Source organism: Ips typographus, linkage group LG3, assembly GCF_016097725.1.
Source record: "Ips typographus isolate SLU linkage group LG3, UJ_Ityp_2.0, whole genome shotgun sequence".
Lineage (NCBI taxonomy): Eukaryota > Metazoa > Arthropoda > Insecta > Coleoptera > Curculionidae > Ips > Ips typographus.
The window spans coordinates 10045781-10064216 of NC_138424.1; the positions used below are offsets into that span (position 1 = coordinate 10045781).

General features: G+C 33.9%; 3 protein-coding genes and 1 long non-coding RNA gene across 9 annotated transcripts in view; 3 read left to right on the forward strand and 1 right to left on the reverse strand.

Annotated features, from left to right (window-relative positions):
- On the forward strand, positions 1-9805 carry LOC145725860 (mRNA cap guanine-N(7) methyltransferase-like). Of its 2 annotated transcripts, XM_081974763.1 has the most exons (6): positions 1-292; positions 8765-8834; positions 8889-9072; positions 9127-9248; positions 9299-9444; positions 9500-9805. In XM_081974763.1, the coding sequence occupies exons 1-6, from the start codon at positions 274-276 to the stop codon at positions 9634-9636; spliced, it is 678 nt and encodes a 225-aa protein (XP_081830889.1). In that variant the 5' UTR covers positions 1-273; the 3' UTR covers positions 9637-9805. The 2 variants fall into 2 exon arrangements, with proteins under 2 accessions (XP_081830889.1, XP_081830888.1); XM_081974762.1 differs by lacking the exons at positions 8765-8834; positions 8889-9072; positions 9127-9248; positions 9299-9444; positions 9500-9805 and adding an exon at positions 411-1924.
- Positions 2903-7805, forward strand: LOC145725856 (uncharacterized). Of its 2 annotated transcripts, none has more exons than XM_081974755.1 (6): positions 2903-4139; positions 4457-4510; positions 4623-4738; positions 4882-5184; positions 5389-5547; positions 5635-7805. In XM_081974755.1, the coding sequence occupies exons 1-6, from the start codon at positions 4081-4083 to the stop codon at positions 7644-7646; spliced, it is 2703 nt and encodes a 900-aa protein (XP_081830881.1). In that variant the 5' UTR covers positions 2903-4080; the 3' UTR covers positions 7647-7805. The 2 variants fall into 2 exon arrangements, with proteins under 2 accessions (XP_081830881.1, XP_081830883.1); XM_081974757.1 differs by having other exon boundaries at positions 2904-4139; positions 4644-4738.
- LOC145725855 (uncharacterized) overlaps positions 9656-18436 on the reverse strand; it is a 19638-nt gene continuing 10857 nt past the window's right edge. For 3 of the 4 annotated variants that reach the window (XR_014177422.1, XR_014177421.1, XR_014177420.1), the window contains 5 exons: positions 18271-18428; positions 18006-18213; positions 17439-17953; positions 14670-16266; positions 9656-13115 (listed from right to left, as the gene is read on the reverse strand). Coding sequence is in view for 1 of the 4 variants with exons in the window: in XM_081974754.1 (XP_081830880.1) it covers positions 15797-16266; positions 17439-17953; positions 18006-18213; positions 18271-18428 (1351 nt within the window). In the remaining 3 variants the exon portion in view is untranslated. The remainder of the gene's footprint in view (positions 13116-14669; positions 16267-17438; positions 17954-18005; positions 18214-18270; positions 18429-18436) is intronic. The other variant, XM_081974754.1, reaches the window with a different exon arrangement.
- On the forward strand, positions 13235-13824 carry LOC145725873 (uncharacterized). Its single transcript, XR_014177423.1, has 2 exons — positions 13235-13437; positions 13626-13824. It is a non-coding gene; the product is annotated as an uncharacterized LOC145725873 (long non-coding RNA).

The window sequence follows — 18436 nt, forward strand, 5'->3', positions numbered from 1 at the left end:
ACCTCTTAAAACGTGGAATATCCATTTTAAAGTTGTCTTTCAAGTTTTTATTTTGATTATTATTAGTAAATATTAAACTATTTACTAATACGAGATTAAAAAAGTTAAACAGTACTTTATATTAATCCTGAGTAATAATTAATACGACAAAATACAAGTGTAAATACATGGTAACAAGGACTCCATTTTACACTAATATTTTTTGAGAAACCAACTCAATTTGCCTTCTAATAACTCAGCGAAATCGCTGAACTATTTATTTTTATACACGCAATGAACTCAACTATCAAGGGTAAGTAACATTTACTTTAAATTATTTAGTGTAGCAATGAGCTAAAGTATTCAAACTAGGGACCTAACCCATTTGCTGGTCATATCCCCATGGTCTCAAGTATCTTTGTCTCTTCTAGCAACCCACTAAGTACCGTATTATAGTAAAGATGAGTGAAAACACAGATAAACTAGAAGAAACTCTTATGCTGGCAGCTGCTTCAGCCCACCAAACTTATGAAGACAACTCATCACCTGAATACCCTTCAGTTTCATTAAAAAGATCTTTAAGTGAAAGCTCTGATGATGATGATGAATCCACAAAAACTGAGGAAAACATTAAAAAAGTGCTTCACACTGACCATGAAGAAATCAAGAGATTGGATGTTCATGAAGCCCACAGAAACCAAGTAGTCAATCATGCAGAAGTGGTGGCAACCCATTACAATCTAATTGAAGACAAAGGTGTGCAGGAAAGGTCTAAAAGTGATATTATCAACTTAAGAGTGTTTCACAACTGGATAAAAAGTATGTTAATTAATGAGTATTTAACCAAAGTGAAAGATTCTAAAAAGCAGCACAATCCACCAATTCGAGTGCATGACATGTGTGGTGGTAAAGGTGGTGATTTATCCAAGTGGAAAAAAGGAAATATCACCCATTTGATTTGTAGTGACATTGCTGAATGCTCTTTAGAGGACTGCAAAAATCGTTATGCTACTATGAAAAAGTGGTCACAGAAAAGGAGAGGCAGAGGCCCTGAAAATTTGTTTTCACTTGAACTTATACATGGTGATGCAGGCAAAGTGAGATATAGAGAGAAATTTATGGACCCTTCCATTAAACTGGACATAGTTAGTTGTCAGTTTGCATTTCATTACAGTTTTGAAAGTCTGCCACAGGCTGAATGCTGGTTTAAAAATGCTTCTGAATGTCTTATGGCTGGAGGCTACTTTATTGGAACCATGATAGACTCAAATGAAATAGTCAGCAGAGCCAGACGTGCCGATTCTCATTGTTTTGGCAATAACATTTATAAAGTAATGTTGCATTTTGATGCTGATGATCCACCATTATTTGGTGCAAAATATGACTTCCAGTTGCACGACGGACGTGTGGACTGTCCAGAGTTCCTAGTGCACTTTCCAACATTTGTAAAGCTTGCAAAGAAGTATGGACTGAAATTGGTTAGAAAGGAGAAATTCTTTGACTTTTACAACAGAATGAAACATGAGGGTAGACAGTTATTGAGTAGCATGGGAGCTTTTGCATGTTACCCACCTAATAGGGACAAACCTCTTGGAGGAACACAACCAGATGACTATGATCATGCTAAAAAGTTTCTGAGAGAACAGGGGCAGGATGACAGACCATGTGGGACTTTGTCAAAAAGTGAATGGGAGGTATCCACTTTGTATTTGACTTTTGCTTTTGAAAAACAAAAAGCAAAAAGTTGGAATAAAGATGGGACTCCTTGTTATGAGTGATTGCTTTTTTTGTATTGACTGATTTTTCAGTCTGTTAAATATTCACTTTTTAGTAGCAGCTTATTAGGTAAATTAATTTGGTTTAGTTAGTTATGATTTTATAGTTTTAGTTTAAAACTTGTATTTATAGTTTTTACATTAAAAAAAAAACTGACTATAAAAGCAAATGTTTTAATATTTTAACCCAATATTTTCACTTCAGTTTGTTGAAATGAGTGTACCTACTCATAAAATGAAAGTGGCTTAAGCTTGTCAGGAGATTAGATAGTATTACTTTTCAATCTTTAAAATGTTAAAATTGACACATTTTACATTTACAGGTGAACAACAAAATTTCAGAAAATTCTTGATTTATGTTATTTGGTGTGAAAGAAAATCAGCAGTGGGACAATATGATATTTATGTTAGCAGCTTATTACAGTTCCAAATCGGAATGTTATTTTTTATATGATTTGCAACAATAAATGATTAAGGATCTGATAAACCATCAAATATTTGACATATCTCTAGAACATTAATAATTCTAAAAATAACTAATAAATTGTAGTTATTAATACCTATAATTGATAATGACGAGAGTATAGATTAAAAAGCACTAAAATTGTGAAAAAAAGCGCTTAAAAAGCAAAAACATTTTCCTCAAAAAAGCATAAAAATCTGTAAAAAAAGCACAAAACTCTTTCAGAGGTGCAAATTTGTTTACTTTTTTTTTTGAGTTCAAGTTCTAGAATTTTTTGGAAGCTTTTGAGAGCTTCTAAATTAGTTGAAGAGCATTTCGAAGTGTTTGGAGTGTTTCTAAAAGCTTTTGGAAGCTTCTAGACGGTTTTGAAAGACTTCCGACTGCTTTAGAAGCATTTTGGAGTTTCTGTAGAAATCTTTTTAGACTACTTTAAGGGCATTGAAGGTTTTGGACTGCTTTTAAGACATTTGAAACCTTGTAGACGGTTATACAAACTTTTGGAAGCTTTTAAACTCCCCTAAAAGCGGCAGTCTAAACAGCAAAACTTTTAGACTGTCTTGAAATATTTTGAGAGCTTCTAGATTGTTCTAAAACCTTTTGGAAGGCTTTTCGACTGCTTTAGAAGCATTTTGGGTTTCTGTAGTATTTTGAAATCTTTTAAGACTACTTATTTAGGAGCATTTGGTAGGTTTCTGGAGAGTTTCAAAAACATTTAAAAATTTATGGAAGCTTTTAAACTGTTTTAGAAGCATACGGAAGCTTTTAGCCATTTGGAAGCCTTTATAGTGTTATGTGTGCAAAAGCTTTTGGAAGCTTCTAGACTGTTTGACCTCTAGGTTTTGGAAGGCTTTCGACTACTTAAAAAGCATTTGGAAGTTGTTTGGACGGCTTAAAGAGCACTGGACTGCTTACAATATAGCAAGTCATTATTACCACTTAGGGCCAATGGCCCACAGTGAGACGTTACAGAACCAACGTAATTTTACGTCAAAACTTCGGTTTTGTTTTTGTCTAAGCAGTTCTTTTACACATATAACAGCTTTTACAATTATCCCTATTTACATTTACCCCACTTGACCCTAATATTGAAGAAAAAACTTGAAAAGCTTTGTTCTGTTTTGTCAAAAACTAGTTAAACCATACCAAAAACATAGCAACAAATAAGCACAAAAAATTAAAATACGCACAAAAAGAAGAAAAAAGCATAAAAATAATCTGTCAAATGACGTGTTTTTGCATAAATCGTTCACATTAGATGTCAAAGAATGGTTGCTTTTATAATTTACAAAAAAAAAATATTTAATTATAATAACATAAGTCAATTAAAACATGGAGCAAGTTTGTCCAAATGAAAAACAAAATGCGGTATTTAATTATTTAATAATAACTCAAAATCAAAGAACATTTTTTGGATGTATCTAGAAACTTCACTTTTTAGTTATTTTCAAAAAGAAGAATAGACCATGGCAAAAGTGAAAAAAATATAGATTTAGATTTATTTATTTGACAACATTATACATGAAATGTATGTGCAGCAAGTCAACAATTACAATAGCCTAAAATATAATATTAGCACTCATAAAACTTATACATCACACATATCGCTTGCTGAGTACCATAGTGGCGAAACTGCAAAAATTCCAAAAATAAACTAATGGCGCCAAAGTATTTTATGTTACGCCCTCTTTTAAGTACAATATTGGCGAAACGATAACTTTTTACGTACTCACCAGAGGACAGCATCGGTCGTTATGGCCGTGCCGATAATGTTCAACCAATTACGCGCGTTAGTGGCGAATTCAGTGTTATGCCAAGAGTTAAAGTGATACGTCAGCAGTTTTTTACTGAGAAGTGGCGAAACGCATGATTCGTCGTTGTTGTGTGAAATTCAAAGGCGTAATATCAAAAACTACGGACGAAAGGTAAGTTACTCGGACTTAATAATTTTTTTCCTTTTTGTTATTTGCACTGTATTGGCGAAAGTGACTTTTTCGCCGACACTGATGTAAATTACTTTAACAATACGTATTTCACATTTAACGAATGTACTTTTTCGTCTTTATTATTCTAAGATTTGGTTTATAAATGCTGCATTAATGACGGTAAATATTATTCGCCATTATTGCTCTGAAAACGAATAATATTTGAAACATTTTTTGTTTTGTTGATTCGACGCACATCGCACATGGTACCTTAACTCTAATAACATCGTGTGACATGTTTTTTTTTTGTTTTGCAGCAGGAACATGAATGAACGCTCACAGAAAATATTTGCTGCCTTAGGTATTAGCAGGTAGGTTTTGTTGACTTATTTTCCAATCACCGTCCTTTCTATTTCATAATGTTATTATTCAGCTAGTTGCAAATATTGTTTAGATGTCTCCTAATAGGAGTTATTTTTTTAGAGTCAGGTCTTTTGCTTACAGGACAACGGATACTGGGCAAAACAAAATTCAGTCTTTTGATATCAATGATCAAAAAGTAGTATCACCAGCTACTCAATCCAGTCACAATGAAGTTGGTGAGTTATTTCTATTTGTATCCAAATATTTAACCCTTAACTTCATGATATTAATATCAGGGATATTATTATTTATATTATTAATCTTTGGAATAACCTTTTATCATTAGCTTTCTTGAGTTGTTTAATGTTCATTGTTGCAGGTACTGATTTCAACTACGAGGTGGCAAAATTTCCAGGTGTTGAAGAAGAACTTAATGTGATTTCTACACTTGCCAAATCTCCTAACTATGTTGCACACTCTGAGGTTGCACCCCTATCGATCATTCCCCAGTTAGAAATTAATAGTACCCATCAAAATAATCCCGATGAATGTGACCAGCGCAAAGAAGTAGAAAACACTTCTGAAACTCAACAAAGCCCAACCGATAGTGGCACAATTAGTTTTACCATTAGCAAGTTTTATGACGAACCACCCAAAACTAAACCTATAAATATTTATCCTGGTGAGTATGTCTCCAAATGTTATGTCATAAAGCTGACTCTTATAAGATCACGTTTATTTTTACTTCTTTTATAAATATTTAACGTCAGCTTTTCATCATATTGTTTGGCAAGTATTGATTTTAAACAGGTATAAATCGATTGATGATTCTCGAAAATATAAATATTATAAGTAGTATTATTTATTTTTTATTATTATGTTTTAGAAAACAAGGAAAATATTTTTTGCCAAACGGAGAATAGTTGTATAGAGAGTATGACGTCTCACGTTGCTCTCGTTAAACCTGAATCAGTTATTCCCCTATCTGACAAACATTATGAAGAAACACTCACACCTCTAATTGATAATAACTCTGCTGGAGATGGTGAGTGTATTTCTTAAAATGTCATTTCAAAAGCCTGACTCATTGAGTTAGTATTTGATATTCTATTTAAATATTTGGTTTTTTTAGAAGTGAAAACTTGTGAAGATGATCGACCGCTTGATTCTCATGATTCCTCATCCTCTTCAAGCAGCTCATCTTGTAGCACAAGCTCTGAAAGCAGTTCCTCTTCTTCAAGCAGAAACAGTACAGCAGATCCAACGGATGACGATATTGCTGATCCCACGTTTGGCGTTACTGAAGATTGTCTTATTGATAAGAGCTCATCAAGCGATGAATCTACCGTACCGGACGAGGTAACGTTAAACTCAAAGAAAAGGAAGAGAAATCAAGGTGAATGGAAAAAAACTTTGGCTAAGAAGCTTCGAAATTCAGGTCAAGAATACTACTCACTAAACAATGGAAAATTGCAGAAGGCCAAGAAAATGCTTAAACCATGCAACGCTGAAACATGTCGATTTAAATGCCTTGCTAAATTTTCTGAAGAAGAAAGACAAATTTTGTTTAAAAAATTTTGGGTGTTGGGAGATTTGCAAGCTCAGAGAAACTACGTTTTAGGACACATGCAGAGTATACAGCCATTATCTCGCCGCGTGATACTGAATCGACAAAAAAACCGTACCCTCAATTACTCATATTTTTTCAGAAAAAATGATAAACAGGTTTCCGTTTGCTTTAAATTTTTTAGAAGTACTTTGGGCGTTTCTGAAAGGTTTATAAGAACTGTAAAGGCAAAGAATGACGGCGGATTTCTAGAAGGGGAGAAACGTGGAATTAAACCCAGTAATAAACTGTCGCAGGAAATAACAAATGGCATGAGGGAGCATCTGGCTTCAATTCCAGCGGTTGAAAGTCATTATACTAGAGCTAACACTCAGAGAAAATTCATTGCTGGAGGAAAAAATCTTTCTGATCTGTACAGGGATTACGTTGAAATGTGCAGAGCTAGTGGCACTCCTTCTGGAAAATATTCTATGTACCGCCATATTTTTCTCTTTGAATTTAATATGTCATTTCACTCACCTAAAAAAGACCAATGCCAAACGTGCGAAACATTTAAAAATTCAAACCCGGAAGAAAAAACAGCATTAGATGAGAGTTACAAAACTCACATGCAAGAAAAAGAACTTTCCAGGGAGGAAAAAAAATTAGATAAAACATTGATCAGCGATGATTATAAAGTTGCCTGCTTTGATTTGCAGGCTGCCTTACCAACTCCACGAGGTGACGTCAACTCCTTTTACTACAAATCACGTTTGAATTCATATAACTTTACGGTTTGTCAACTTGAAAATAAGGGCTTGGGACCAGTTCAGTGCTACTTCTGGCACGAAGGAGAGGGAAAACGCGGTTCCAATGAAATCGGCACTTGCCTTTTGGATTATCTGCGAAAAGTCTCGGCAGCTGCTGACTCTCAAAAACTGAATATTGTATTATATTCTGACAACTGTGGAGGGCAAGGAAAAAATAAGTTCATTATTTCCGCTTTCTTGTATGCTGTTGCCAATTTTAATATCAACAGCATTACCCACAAATTCCTTGTAGTCGGACATGGACAAAATGAAGGGGATGCAAGTCATTCTATCATAGAAAAGGCAATCAAGAAAGCTCTTAAAAATGGACCTATCTACGTTCCCTCCCAATATGCAACCGTTATTAACAACGCAAAAAAAACAGGTGCCAGGTTTGTTGTCAATGAACTGGCGCACGGTGATTTTTATGACCTCAAAAGTTTGCATCAGGGCATTGCAAACAACGAATTTAACCGCGACTCAAGTGGCGAGAAATTTAACTTCAACGATATTTCTATTATTCGCTTTGATAAACACCACTTGGATCGATTTTTTTTTAAAACTGCTTACAGCGACCCAGAGTTTCGATGTGTGATAGTCAGCAATGTCACGAAGACAAGAAAATCGACTTTGAAAAACTTAAATGGTTTTAAATTATTGCCCGCTTATTCTCAAAGTATTCCCATTGGGAAAAAAAAATTCGACGACCTCCAGTCTCTTGTTAAAAACAGGTCCATCCCCCGAGTTCATGCACCTTTTTTTGAAAATTTGAACCACGAGAAAAACTAAAAGGCTTGGTGGGGCTCTATGTAGTGGGTATGTACCTACTATTCTATTTTTTTAATCCATACATCAGAGAAAGTGTGCTGTGTTATTAATCTAAACTTTGCTCATTAGTTTTATAAGAAACTGACTGTTGCTCAATAAACTTTTTTCTTGCGTATTAAACCAATAATATTATTATAATTTTATTTATTTTTTGTTCCCTACTTGTCATTGTTGAATTGAAATTTGCGGCAAAAACTACTCAATATTTGTGCCACAACGGCGAAAAAACATACTAACATTTGACCTATTCACTTTTTTACTTGTACATAGGTATACATACTTAGAGTACAACAAAAGAAGTTTTACCAAACCACTTTTGTTTTGAAAATTCCAATCTAAAACCTACTACGCCTTTTCCAACTATGAGCAAAACTTTACAAGCAATTATCTCAAAACGACTCATTTCCACTTTCGCCACTATGGTTCTCAGCAAGCGATATACCAATACAAAATTACATACAGAACAATTCTCACTTTTTTTTAAAAAACATAATTAAAATATTCCTGTTCCGAATAAAACGAAGCGTCAATATACGAAGTGGATAAATTTTTAATGAAACACCCTGTATATTTTATGTTGAATTGATAGATTTTTTCTTCTGATTCCAAAAATATAAGTTGACATTTTGGTTTAGCCGTTTTCGAATTATTGGATTTTAAAATGGTGATTTGATTAATTTTTAAAATCAGTTGCTATAAAAGGGACCGAACGTCACGTTGACATGATTTGACAGTTGGTCATGTTTTGATAAATTACGTCATTGGGACGACAAATGACGCTCTGCAGACTAGATGGAGCATCAACTCGAATATTAATGACGTTTAGCCTATATCAACTTATTACATATTTTTATAATCAGAAGACAAAATGTATCAACTGATCAGAAAATATACAGGATGTTCCATTAAAAATTTAACAACGTTGTATTTTTTTTTTCACTGTTGTCATGGTCTATTATTACATTCATTAACATTTTCTGGTGAATTAGAAGAAACCCTATAACTTTTGTATAACCCTGTAGATTATCATCTGGGATTGAATTAAAAATAAGCCTGATTTGTGTCTAAAACTATTTCAGATCAAATCAACGCCCCTCTACCCCACGAAATAATCGGAGGCAAAGATTTATCAAAAGAAGACGCTACACAGTTCGTACAAGTATAATAAGCCAACGTCTGCTCTTTATAACAATCATTTTACAGGCATTTACACACGTTTTTAAGTCAAACTTTACCGACAACTGACTCCAAAAACTTGAAGTCAGAATTTAGATGGCAATTTTTGTTAGAACAACACTCCATAGTAAAGCCCAAGAGGCGCAAGCAAAAGAAAACCTTCCTAACCAGGAAACAACGACAGAAAATTGGACTGTTGAAGTTGCCTAAGGTAAATAAATTATATTAAGTTTTAATAATTGGGAAAAGGTTTGGTGGTTTTTAGGATGGTTGGAACTATCAATCGCTGGAAAAGGTTAGAAACATGTGGAGGGACTACATGAGGGAAAACTTAGACTTGATTAAACGTGCGCCGTCTAACATTGACCAGGAATGGAACAGTTTCAGGTAACTCTCTGAAAAAAATTAAATTTAGTGTAGAAACTATTGGATTGTAGTGTGATTGTAGCCAAATCTGAGATGGTGGGAGCAGAACTGAAAGTCATTAAATCCAAAGTACCCAGCCTAGTTGGAATGCAAGGGACTGTAGTCCTGGAAACTAAAATGACTTTCCAGATTGTTACTCCTCAAAACCAGCTCAAAAGTACTTTAAGGTAAGCTTTAAACATGCACCCAGTACTTACTGGATGTATTTTCAGCGATCCTCAAAGAAACCTCAGTGTTTGAGTTCCTGCTTGACAATATGAAATTCACCTTCTTAGGAAAACATTTAGCCACCAGGCCAAGTGAAAGGAGCGTGAAGAAGATCAGAACCTTAATGCAACCAGACTTGTAATTAAAAAAAAACACCAATAAACTATAAATATTTTATTAAAATCGTCATCTGTGCTTAGTATATACAAATTGTACATAATAAAATCTCTAATTTACAGCTCAAAACAAACATGATTTACATCTACAATATTGTTAAGGTGTATATTAAATATAATATAATATAAAGTTGATCTCAATTATTATTTTTTAACCAGACAACTCGGTCTTTGTACCTTTCTCGCCGCTCTTATTAAACCGCAATATCAAAATATTTAATTTAGATGATCTTTTTTTTTTAATTATTGTCGCAAAAAACGATTTTTTTGTCAATCCTGGTCAAATTGTATAATTAATTGTTTTTAATTACCCTACAGTGTGTCCAAGAATTTCTTTGACTGAAATAAGTCGAAAATGTCAAAACAGGTGAAATACCTATTATAAAAGATTAGTAAATATACAGGGTAATTCACGGTGATGGTATATTAGAAGTATCTAGAGAACAACTCAATATTTTTCACTGAAATTTAGGTTGGGTCCAAACTCTCTTTCCAAAATATTTTGGACTTAACGGTTTTCCGATCAGTCGAAAAGAACACCAACTTTTGATTTTCAAATGAAACACCCTGTTTTTAATCTCATTTTTTAATTCCGCGCAAGAAGGCTAGTAATTAATGTTAATACTTCCCTATACCTATCTTGCACAGTTTCTTAGATATTTCATAAAAATGGTGAATTTGTCAGCAAAACGGTGGTCTAGAAGAAGTCCTGAAAGGTTTGATGATGTGACCTTTTGTCCTCAGTTGGACAATACTACATGGTTGAAAAGCCCAAAGACAGAAAATGAAAAAGACCTACAGAGTGGTCAATATTTACCTTTTAGTCGGACAGATAAAAAAACTGCAAAAAGTGCGTTTTTTAAATGGTATCATCGGTGTTTTATGGTTTGTAATAAAAGAACATTAAATTTAGAACAAATCCATTTATACATGTCCTATACCTAACTTCAACCGTTTCTGACTTATTAACAGTTTTCCCTTAAAGAGCGCATTAAATCGTAATCCATACTAATCTGAATACGGACCACGGTTATACGCACTTTAAGGAAAAACTGTTGATAAGTCAGAAACGGTTGAAGTTAGGTATAGGAAGAGTATACATAGAATTGTTCTAAATTTAATGTTCTTTTATTACAAACCATAATACATTGGTGGTTGCATTTAAAAAAACGAACTTAAAGGAAAATATTGACCACCCTGTAATTTTTTTCATTTTCAGTCTTTGAACTTTTCAACCATGTGGTATTGTCTAACTGAAAACAAAAGGTCGCATAAGCAAACCTTTCAAAACTTGACCATTTAATTAATGTTTAGACTACCGTTTTGCTGACCAATTCACTATTTTTATGAAATATCTAAGAAACGGTGCAAAAATAGGTATAGGGAGGTATTAACATTAATTACTAGCCTTCTTGCGACGAATTCAAAAATGAGATTAGAAACAGGGTGATCCATTTGAAAATCAAAAGTTGGTGTTCTTTCCGACTGCTCTGACAACACCGCAAAGTTCAAAATATTGTGAGACCCAACCTAACCTACACCCTACACTACAAATTTCAGCGAAAAATATTGAGTCGTTCTCTAGATACTTCTAATATACCATCAGCGTGAATCACCCTGTATATGCAACTTTTGAAACAATTTACAATCTCCTGTATAATTAAAAATCCCACTGTTTCTTGTTCGGATGTTTCAAACGTATTATTTATGGCTTTTATAGTGATGTCGACATCATAAAATATGATTTTTTTTATGATGTCGATGTCACTAATAGTCTGTAATGTCCTGTGTCAATTTTACTAAAATAAAATTAACAGGACGCTACAACAAAATTCATATCTAATTTATATGGATAAGTAGAAAGATTGCTGACACTAAGAAGAAACTTAGGAGATGGGTCTTAAGTTATAAAAAAAAATCTCAAAGTCGGTGAAACACAGTGTTTGTCAATAATAATTATTGTACTAGTTAGGTTAGAAATACTTTTTCAAAACAGCTACATTTCATTATCACATTGAGCAAAAATTTAAAATCCAGAGACTCAATATACTTACCACATTTAACTGAAGCAAGGATAGATTCATTGAGCAATTTACACTTGAGACACACTGTAAACGAGTAATTCATCTAATCCTCAAATGATTGTACAACGTTACTATCCAAGTAGATCCTGTCACAGCCTGGCAGATTAAATTTTTTAGAATAATATTGAGACTGGGGAAAAAAATGGAATCTCGTTCCCGGCAAGATATTTGAGTGTCTTCATCATTTATCTTTGGTGTGCTAAAAGGAAGCAAAATCTCTTATAATGTGGAAAGGCACCGTAAAAGCTGTTTTTTATTCACATCGAACATGTTTTGAAACGTTATCCTAACAGAAACACCTGCAAAACATTTTTACAGTGATATGTTGATGATTTAGGGCCGAATTTGAAATTATCCTGTACACAATCGACTATAATACATATCACATTTTTTTTTAATCCAATGTTTAGTATGAATAGTTAAAATTACTGACTCTACTTTTTGACTAGACAATAATTTTGCAGGCGCTCTCACCATTTATATAAAAATATTTTTAAGGTTAAATCAGGAGTTTCACCACCGTTCCGATAGGCACTTTTTCATTACCAGATCAATATTTTGATTACCAAACGACACCCGACGTTCAGTTTATGTACAAAGATTAATTTGCTGTTTATTTGTGTATAGAGTATTGCCCTTAAGTGATGTTAATATCCGTTTTGGTAAAATTAAACTAACGTTTTTAATAAACAAACTGATGCCAACAAAAATAATTATTATGTAAGCAGTCATCAGATGAGCTAAATTGACATATAATTGTAGTTTTAGAAAACCAACTAACAAATCATGTTAAGAATGGTTAGTAATCTTTTAAATCTTGATCTGACATACTTCACACATTTTTGACCGTCGTAAAAAAAACAAAGGACACTTTAGACCATTTGGCAACAACTCTCACAATACCCTTTAAGGAAATACCCTATACAGGGTGTTCGTTTTACGAGCTCAACCATAGGGATCTTGGTTATTTGAAGAGATTCAAAGTCGGTTAAATAAGGGCAAAGATGCGCATTTTCAAGCTTTGTAAGATGTCCTTTTAAAAATTACAAAATTCACTACTTCCGGAATTATCTGGAAAAAAGCGAAATTATGGAAAAAAACGTTTTTAATTTTTTCTGGACTTATTTGAAGAGACAAATAAAAATAACTGACAGATCGTCACAGCCACTTTTTCTCCTCTACAATATGGCGGAGTCAAATTTGGAATCCAACGTTTCGATTTTCCGAAACCATCATCAGCTTTGTTTTTTCATATGGGCGCCATCTTGGATTTTGGCATTTTTAAATTCAGCTTTTTTTTCTGGTTAAGATGATGTATCACATGAATATGAAAAATACTTTCTTTGTGAAGAGAAAGATTACTTACTGTTCTCGCGGTCTGAGTTTACCCGTGCGTCATCCCCCTGTGATTTAGAAGTAGACATGCATTATTGACTTCATCCTTGTCTATTGTTCACTTTCAGAAAGGGTAAATATCTAACTGAATGTCTTCCAAAAAAAACATTTACTGATTAGCGCTTCTATTTCAGTCATTGTCAGTTTGACAACCATCGAAATTTATTTGATTTGTTTACTATTAATTCTTTTCCGTTTCTTTGCGTTGTTAATCATTTATAAAGTTTTCTATTTACCCCACCACCACAGTTCTTTTAAGAGCTATTGTTTCTACGCTTTTAACATACTGTAAGTACTTTCATAATATTATTATTAGTATTTTTATTTTTTTTATGTCGGCTGTCACGATCTAACCAAAATTGGCACAATTACTAACCTGTTTTGAAAAAAAAAGTGGTAGTGTCTATTATGATTTTTATTTAGCCATTTGGTTTTTCCTAAATTCGGAATTACTTACTATTACAGTATTTTTTTAGAAAATGCCTGGAAAAATTCTCTACAGACAAGCCCAGCAGTTAATTCTTAATCTTTGTGAATATTTTGAATTGGAAAAAACTAATGGAGGACCTTTAGAAGCTTTATCATCTGTTCAGGAAGAAAATAAGAAATTTTAAGACCTTACATATTCTTACTGACGTATTTTTTGATACTCGAAGGTTGCAGCTGCTTTAAAAATTTCCCGCAAAACTGTTTATTCGATTCCGGAAAAGCAAGCAAGTAATCTCACCTAGAAAACCTAAATTGAGACGTTATCGACGGGTCAAGACTACTGATTTATCTGAAAGCACTAAAATAGATGTTCGAAATACATTATATGATATGTACAACAATAGTATGTTAATAATAGTAAAATATATCTACTTTTGTAAGAAACATCTATTAACATTTCATTGTTTCCAGAGACTGAGATTTTTGGGTTGCATTATAGATTTTTCATAAAAATTTCTTCAAACATATTAATAATAAAGTCATCGAAAAAATAAAATAAGCGTCTAAAATGTTTTCCAGCGGGTTTAAAATAAAATAAGTGGATTATTGCAACCTGAAAATGAAATATGAGATACTACAGCATCACTCAGAATGTCTTATTGAATTTTTAATTTGTTGTATTTATTTTAGAGAAACATGTAACCATCCAGAACCTAAATCAAGAACTTAAAGTTAAAGAAATACTACATATTGGTGATACATCTCTGCGAATTTTGGTAAATAAATTCGGTTTCAAATTTAGACGGAATTCTATGATCCAAACGGAGACTTCTCATAAATAATAAATGTTATTTCGGTCAAGATATTTTTGATTTGCTTTGGCATAAGGTTGTTTTAGTGCAAATTTGCAGCCAAAGATCTCTACTTTCTGACTGACAATACACGCAAAATTTTAAACCTGACGAAGCTTTAGACACGCCCTTTTCTATAATATGAACACAACAGGTTTGTTGACGAAAACTTGATTTGATTCATATGATTATAAATGACGTAGCCTTCGTGACGCACGGGTAAACTCACTCCGCGAGAACAGTACATTTACTAATTCGGTGTAATATTATTAAAATGCCCTTTTCAAGTGAAGAAAAACGAGATATGCTAGAAATTTCTTACGCATTGCATAGAAATGTACAAATTACTTCAGAAACATACCTACAGCGGTATCCACAAAGACAACAACCTGGGCAAAAATTACTTTCTGGTGCTTCATCGAAATTTAGCAGAGTTTGGAGCATTTTCGTGTAGCCTAGAAGACGTGTTAATAGACAAAATGTTAATGAAGCGGATATTTTACGACCGGTGACTAAACTGTTAACACGCAGGTGGTTGTCTTTCTAGATACCGCTGTAGTTATGTTTCTAAAGTAATTTGTACATTTCTATGAGATGCGTAATACATTTCTAGCATATCTCGTTTTTCTTCACTTGAAAAGGGTATTTTAATAATAATATTACACCGAATTAGTAAATGTAGGTGACGTTAAGTGACATCCAGTGGGAGTGTCAATAATTTGTCTGTCAAAACAACGTCATGTACCATTATTTACAAGGCCCTCTTCGTAAAGAACGGATTTATCATATTTCCTCCAAACTGCAGGTCCGAATCTTAACATGTGATACTTCATATTCATGCAATACATCATCTTCAATTTCGCTTTTTTCCAGATAATTCCGGAAGTAGTCGGAATTTTGTAATTTTTAAAACGACATCCTACAAAGCTCGAAAATGCGCATCTTTGCCCTAATTTAACCGACTTTGTATCTCTTCAAATAACTGAGATCCCCATGGTTGAGCTCGTAAAACGGACCCCCCTGTATAAGCTCAAGAAACAGAGCAACAGTGAAAGTCCAGCTGAATAACACTATTAACATGTCAAAATTCAGAAGGATACAAACACTATACACCGGGTGTTACTGTTATGTACAAACAAAAAAATTTCAATAAAACAAAAACAAACAAATCATAATATACACAGAAAATTTACAAGCTTTCACTAAGAAAGTTCCTCAAGTTATTGCTGAATTATTTGTTTATAAGTAGATTGTCCAGTCCTATTGCTAAACAAGCATTTGTAAAACTAAAAATGTTAAAGCTCAAACGTGATGCGACAATACTTTTCTATGGCTGCACGAATTAAGCACTGTAAAATAAAACGTACCTAAATCCCTTCACTTTGAGAAGTTTCAACTGGAAGGTTTTCACTCTTTTCCTTATCTTCCGTATTATTCTGACTCGTTAAACCGTCTCCGTTCTCTGGCTGAACCACAGGAGTATTTACATCTTTTTCCAATTTTGCTGCTTCTTTCACACTCAAAATATCCGCGCTTTCCCTATTTGATTCACTAACACTAACATCTTCCTGACATTTTGAAAGTTCACTAACAGTTGCCTGATCTTCTGTAGGAGTATTCTTGTCCTGTTCTACGGGAAGAGCCTCTTCGGTTACAGCAGGTTCAAGTGATTTTTCCTTTTGAGAGTGTTCTTCAATTTTCTCGACTTCCGGACCAGCTTGAGATTCTACTGGATGTGGATTGTCTACAGAAGGTGCCGTAGCTGCAGGCGGAGTTGATGGATCTGCGATTGGAGGTGGTGTTTTCGGCCTAGCTTCAGCTGAAGGTGAAACTACAGCTGAAGAAAATATTCTGATACACAAATGTACTATTCTGGTAAATGTGTTATTAGTACTACATCGCATAATACTTGGGTTAGAAAAGGTATTTTAGATCATACATCGTAAAAGAACTTACAAAGTTGAAACTAGAAAAAGAAAAGAAGTATGAGTTATTGTAATTGAGTTTGTTTGGTTGTCGTGTTTGTGTGTCCCGGGTTCCTTGGGGACCAAATAATTGAAAAATGTTATTGGGAGCTCACGAAAAATTGGCAGTTTTTGCCGAATATTACAAACGGGGAAAAAAATTCCAGTGTTTTTATCAATATGAGGTTTTAGGATGGTCAGGAAACCTCAAAAGAAGCCAACCCATGATTTTGATTCAGTTACGTAACCCATAACGTACTTAAATTAGGCCAATTTGTACCAATATTAAGTATGTTTTGAAGATTTTTTTAAAGATGTTTGTCAATATTCTGGAATGAATTGCAGCTATATGAATAAACATTTCTACACATTTCAAAAACTGACTGATTCATGGAATATAGATGTAATTAATGTGTAAAGTAAGTTTGCATTTAGGGTTTTAGAAAGAAAGGTATTATTCATAAAAAATAGGAAAATGTCGATTAAGTTGGCATAATAATTTGAAGATGTTAAAGTAGTAATATCTAACTATGCTTTTAATCATTGACAAGAGTTATCCTTTGTCTATGTACCTAAAAAAAGTTGGCGTAAATATATTAATTAATAGATCCCTGATTCCTTCCAGATAATTTCCTTGCAAAACGTTCTTAAAACCTATATTACCTATATGCCCTTCTTTCTTTAACTTCGCATGGTCGAAGCACTGCTGGAGCGATATGCGAAGACAGTTTTGATACACAGGATACATAATAGAAATTATTTTTGACACAGCCACAGTCTGCCGAATAAACAGCCTTAAGATAAAATTATAATTTTTTGAAACGCGAATATGCCGTAAATTAAGTCATTTTACGTTTTAGTAAACGAAAGTTAAGAAATAACAATTACAAGAATATTCAATTCTTAATAAAAAGTGCCGATTATTAATTTATAGAACAATAATTAATTCCTTTTAAAAATGTTAAATTTCATGTTTTACTTTGGGATTGGCAAAAGTGTCCAAATCATCAAAAATACAACCACAAAAAGTAAAATATCCACTTACCTTCAGGCACGTCAATAGAAACGGAGATTTCTGGACTTTTCTGGACAGTACCACCAACAGGCCGTTGCTCCTCTTGTTCTTCACCATTCTTTTTCCTCTCCACTTCATTAACTGCTGTATCTTTAACTTCCAGCCCACTCTCTGCTTTGTTACTTTCTTCAGGTGCTTGCGGCTTTTCACTGATAGTTTTCTGGTGCTTTTCTTCCGCCACCTTCGCTTCCTTAACTTGTTTGCTTAGTTTTTCCAGGGCAGACTCCAGACTTTTATCAGTTTTTCCGCTCGTTGTCGTTTCTTTCGTTTTTCGACTCGGTTTCGACGGTGCGGAATTGTTGGTTCTAGTCTGGCTGGTCGGTTTGGTCGCGCTGTGTTTGGGAGAAATCCCCGGACTAGACGGTTGGTTAGTGGTATTGTTGGGCGGACTAAGACCGATGTTTAAACCACCAAAAGCGTGCGGCAAGGGAGGCGGTACGAGACCTGCCGCCGCCGCTGCTGCCATTCTTTGCGTATACCACAAACTAGAAAAATGTTTTCACCCAAAAACACAAGATATTGATAAAAAAAACTCACCTGTGACAAGCTGCCATAAATCGCGGATCATAACTTGGAAAACCGCCTGCAGGGTATAAGAACTGGTTTGGATTAAGAGTTGGACTACCCAAATTCGGTATGTACGGATTTGGTGGTGTCGTTAAGCTAATTTTATCGCGCTGCTGTTTAGGAGACAACGTGCAGGGCGACGAAGAGGTGGTTAAGGTTACACAGCTTGTTGAAGTAGCTGCAAATTCGGAAAAACCTTCCAACTAAGTTTGATTAATTTAAACACTTCAACTACCTGCTGTGCTGTTTTGATTTGACCTGCTCACTTTAGGAGAATGAGGACTTTTCGGAGACCTCCTGTCACTCTTCGGTGAACTTTGCTGCAGTTTAAGTGGATTAAAAATTGATACTGAACTTGTGTTGATTTTTAAGTCGCTTGGTGATGATGTTAACCTAAATAA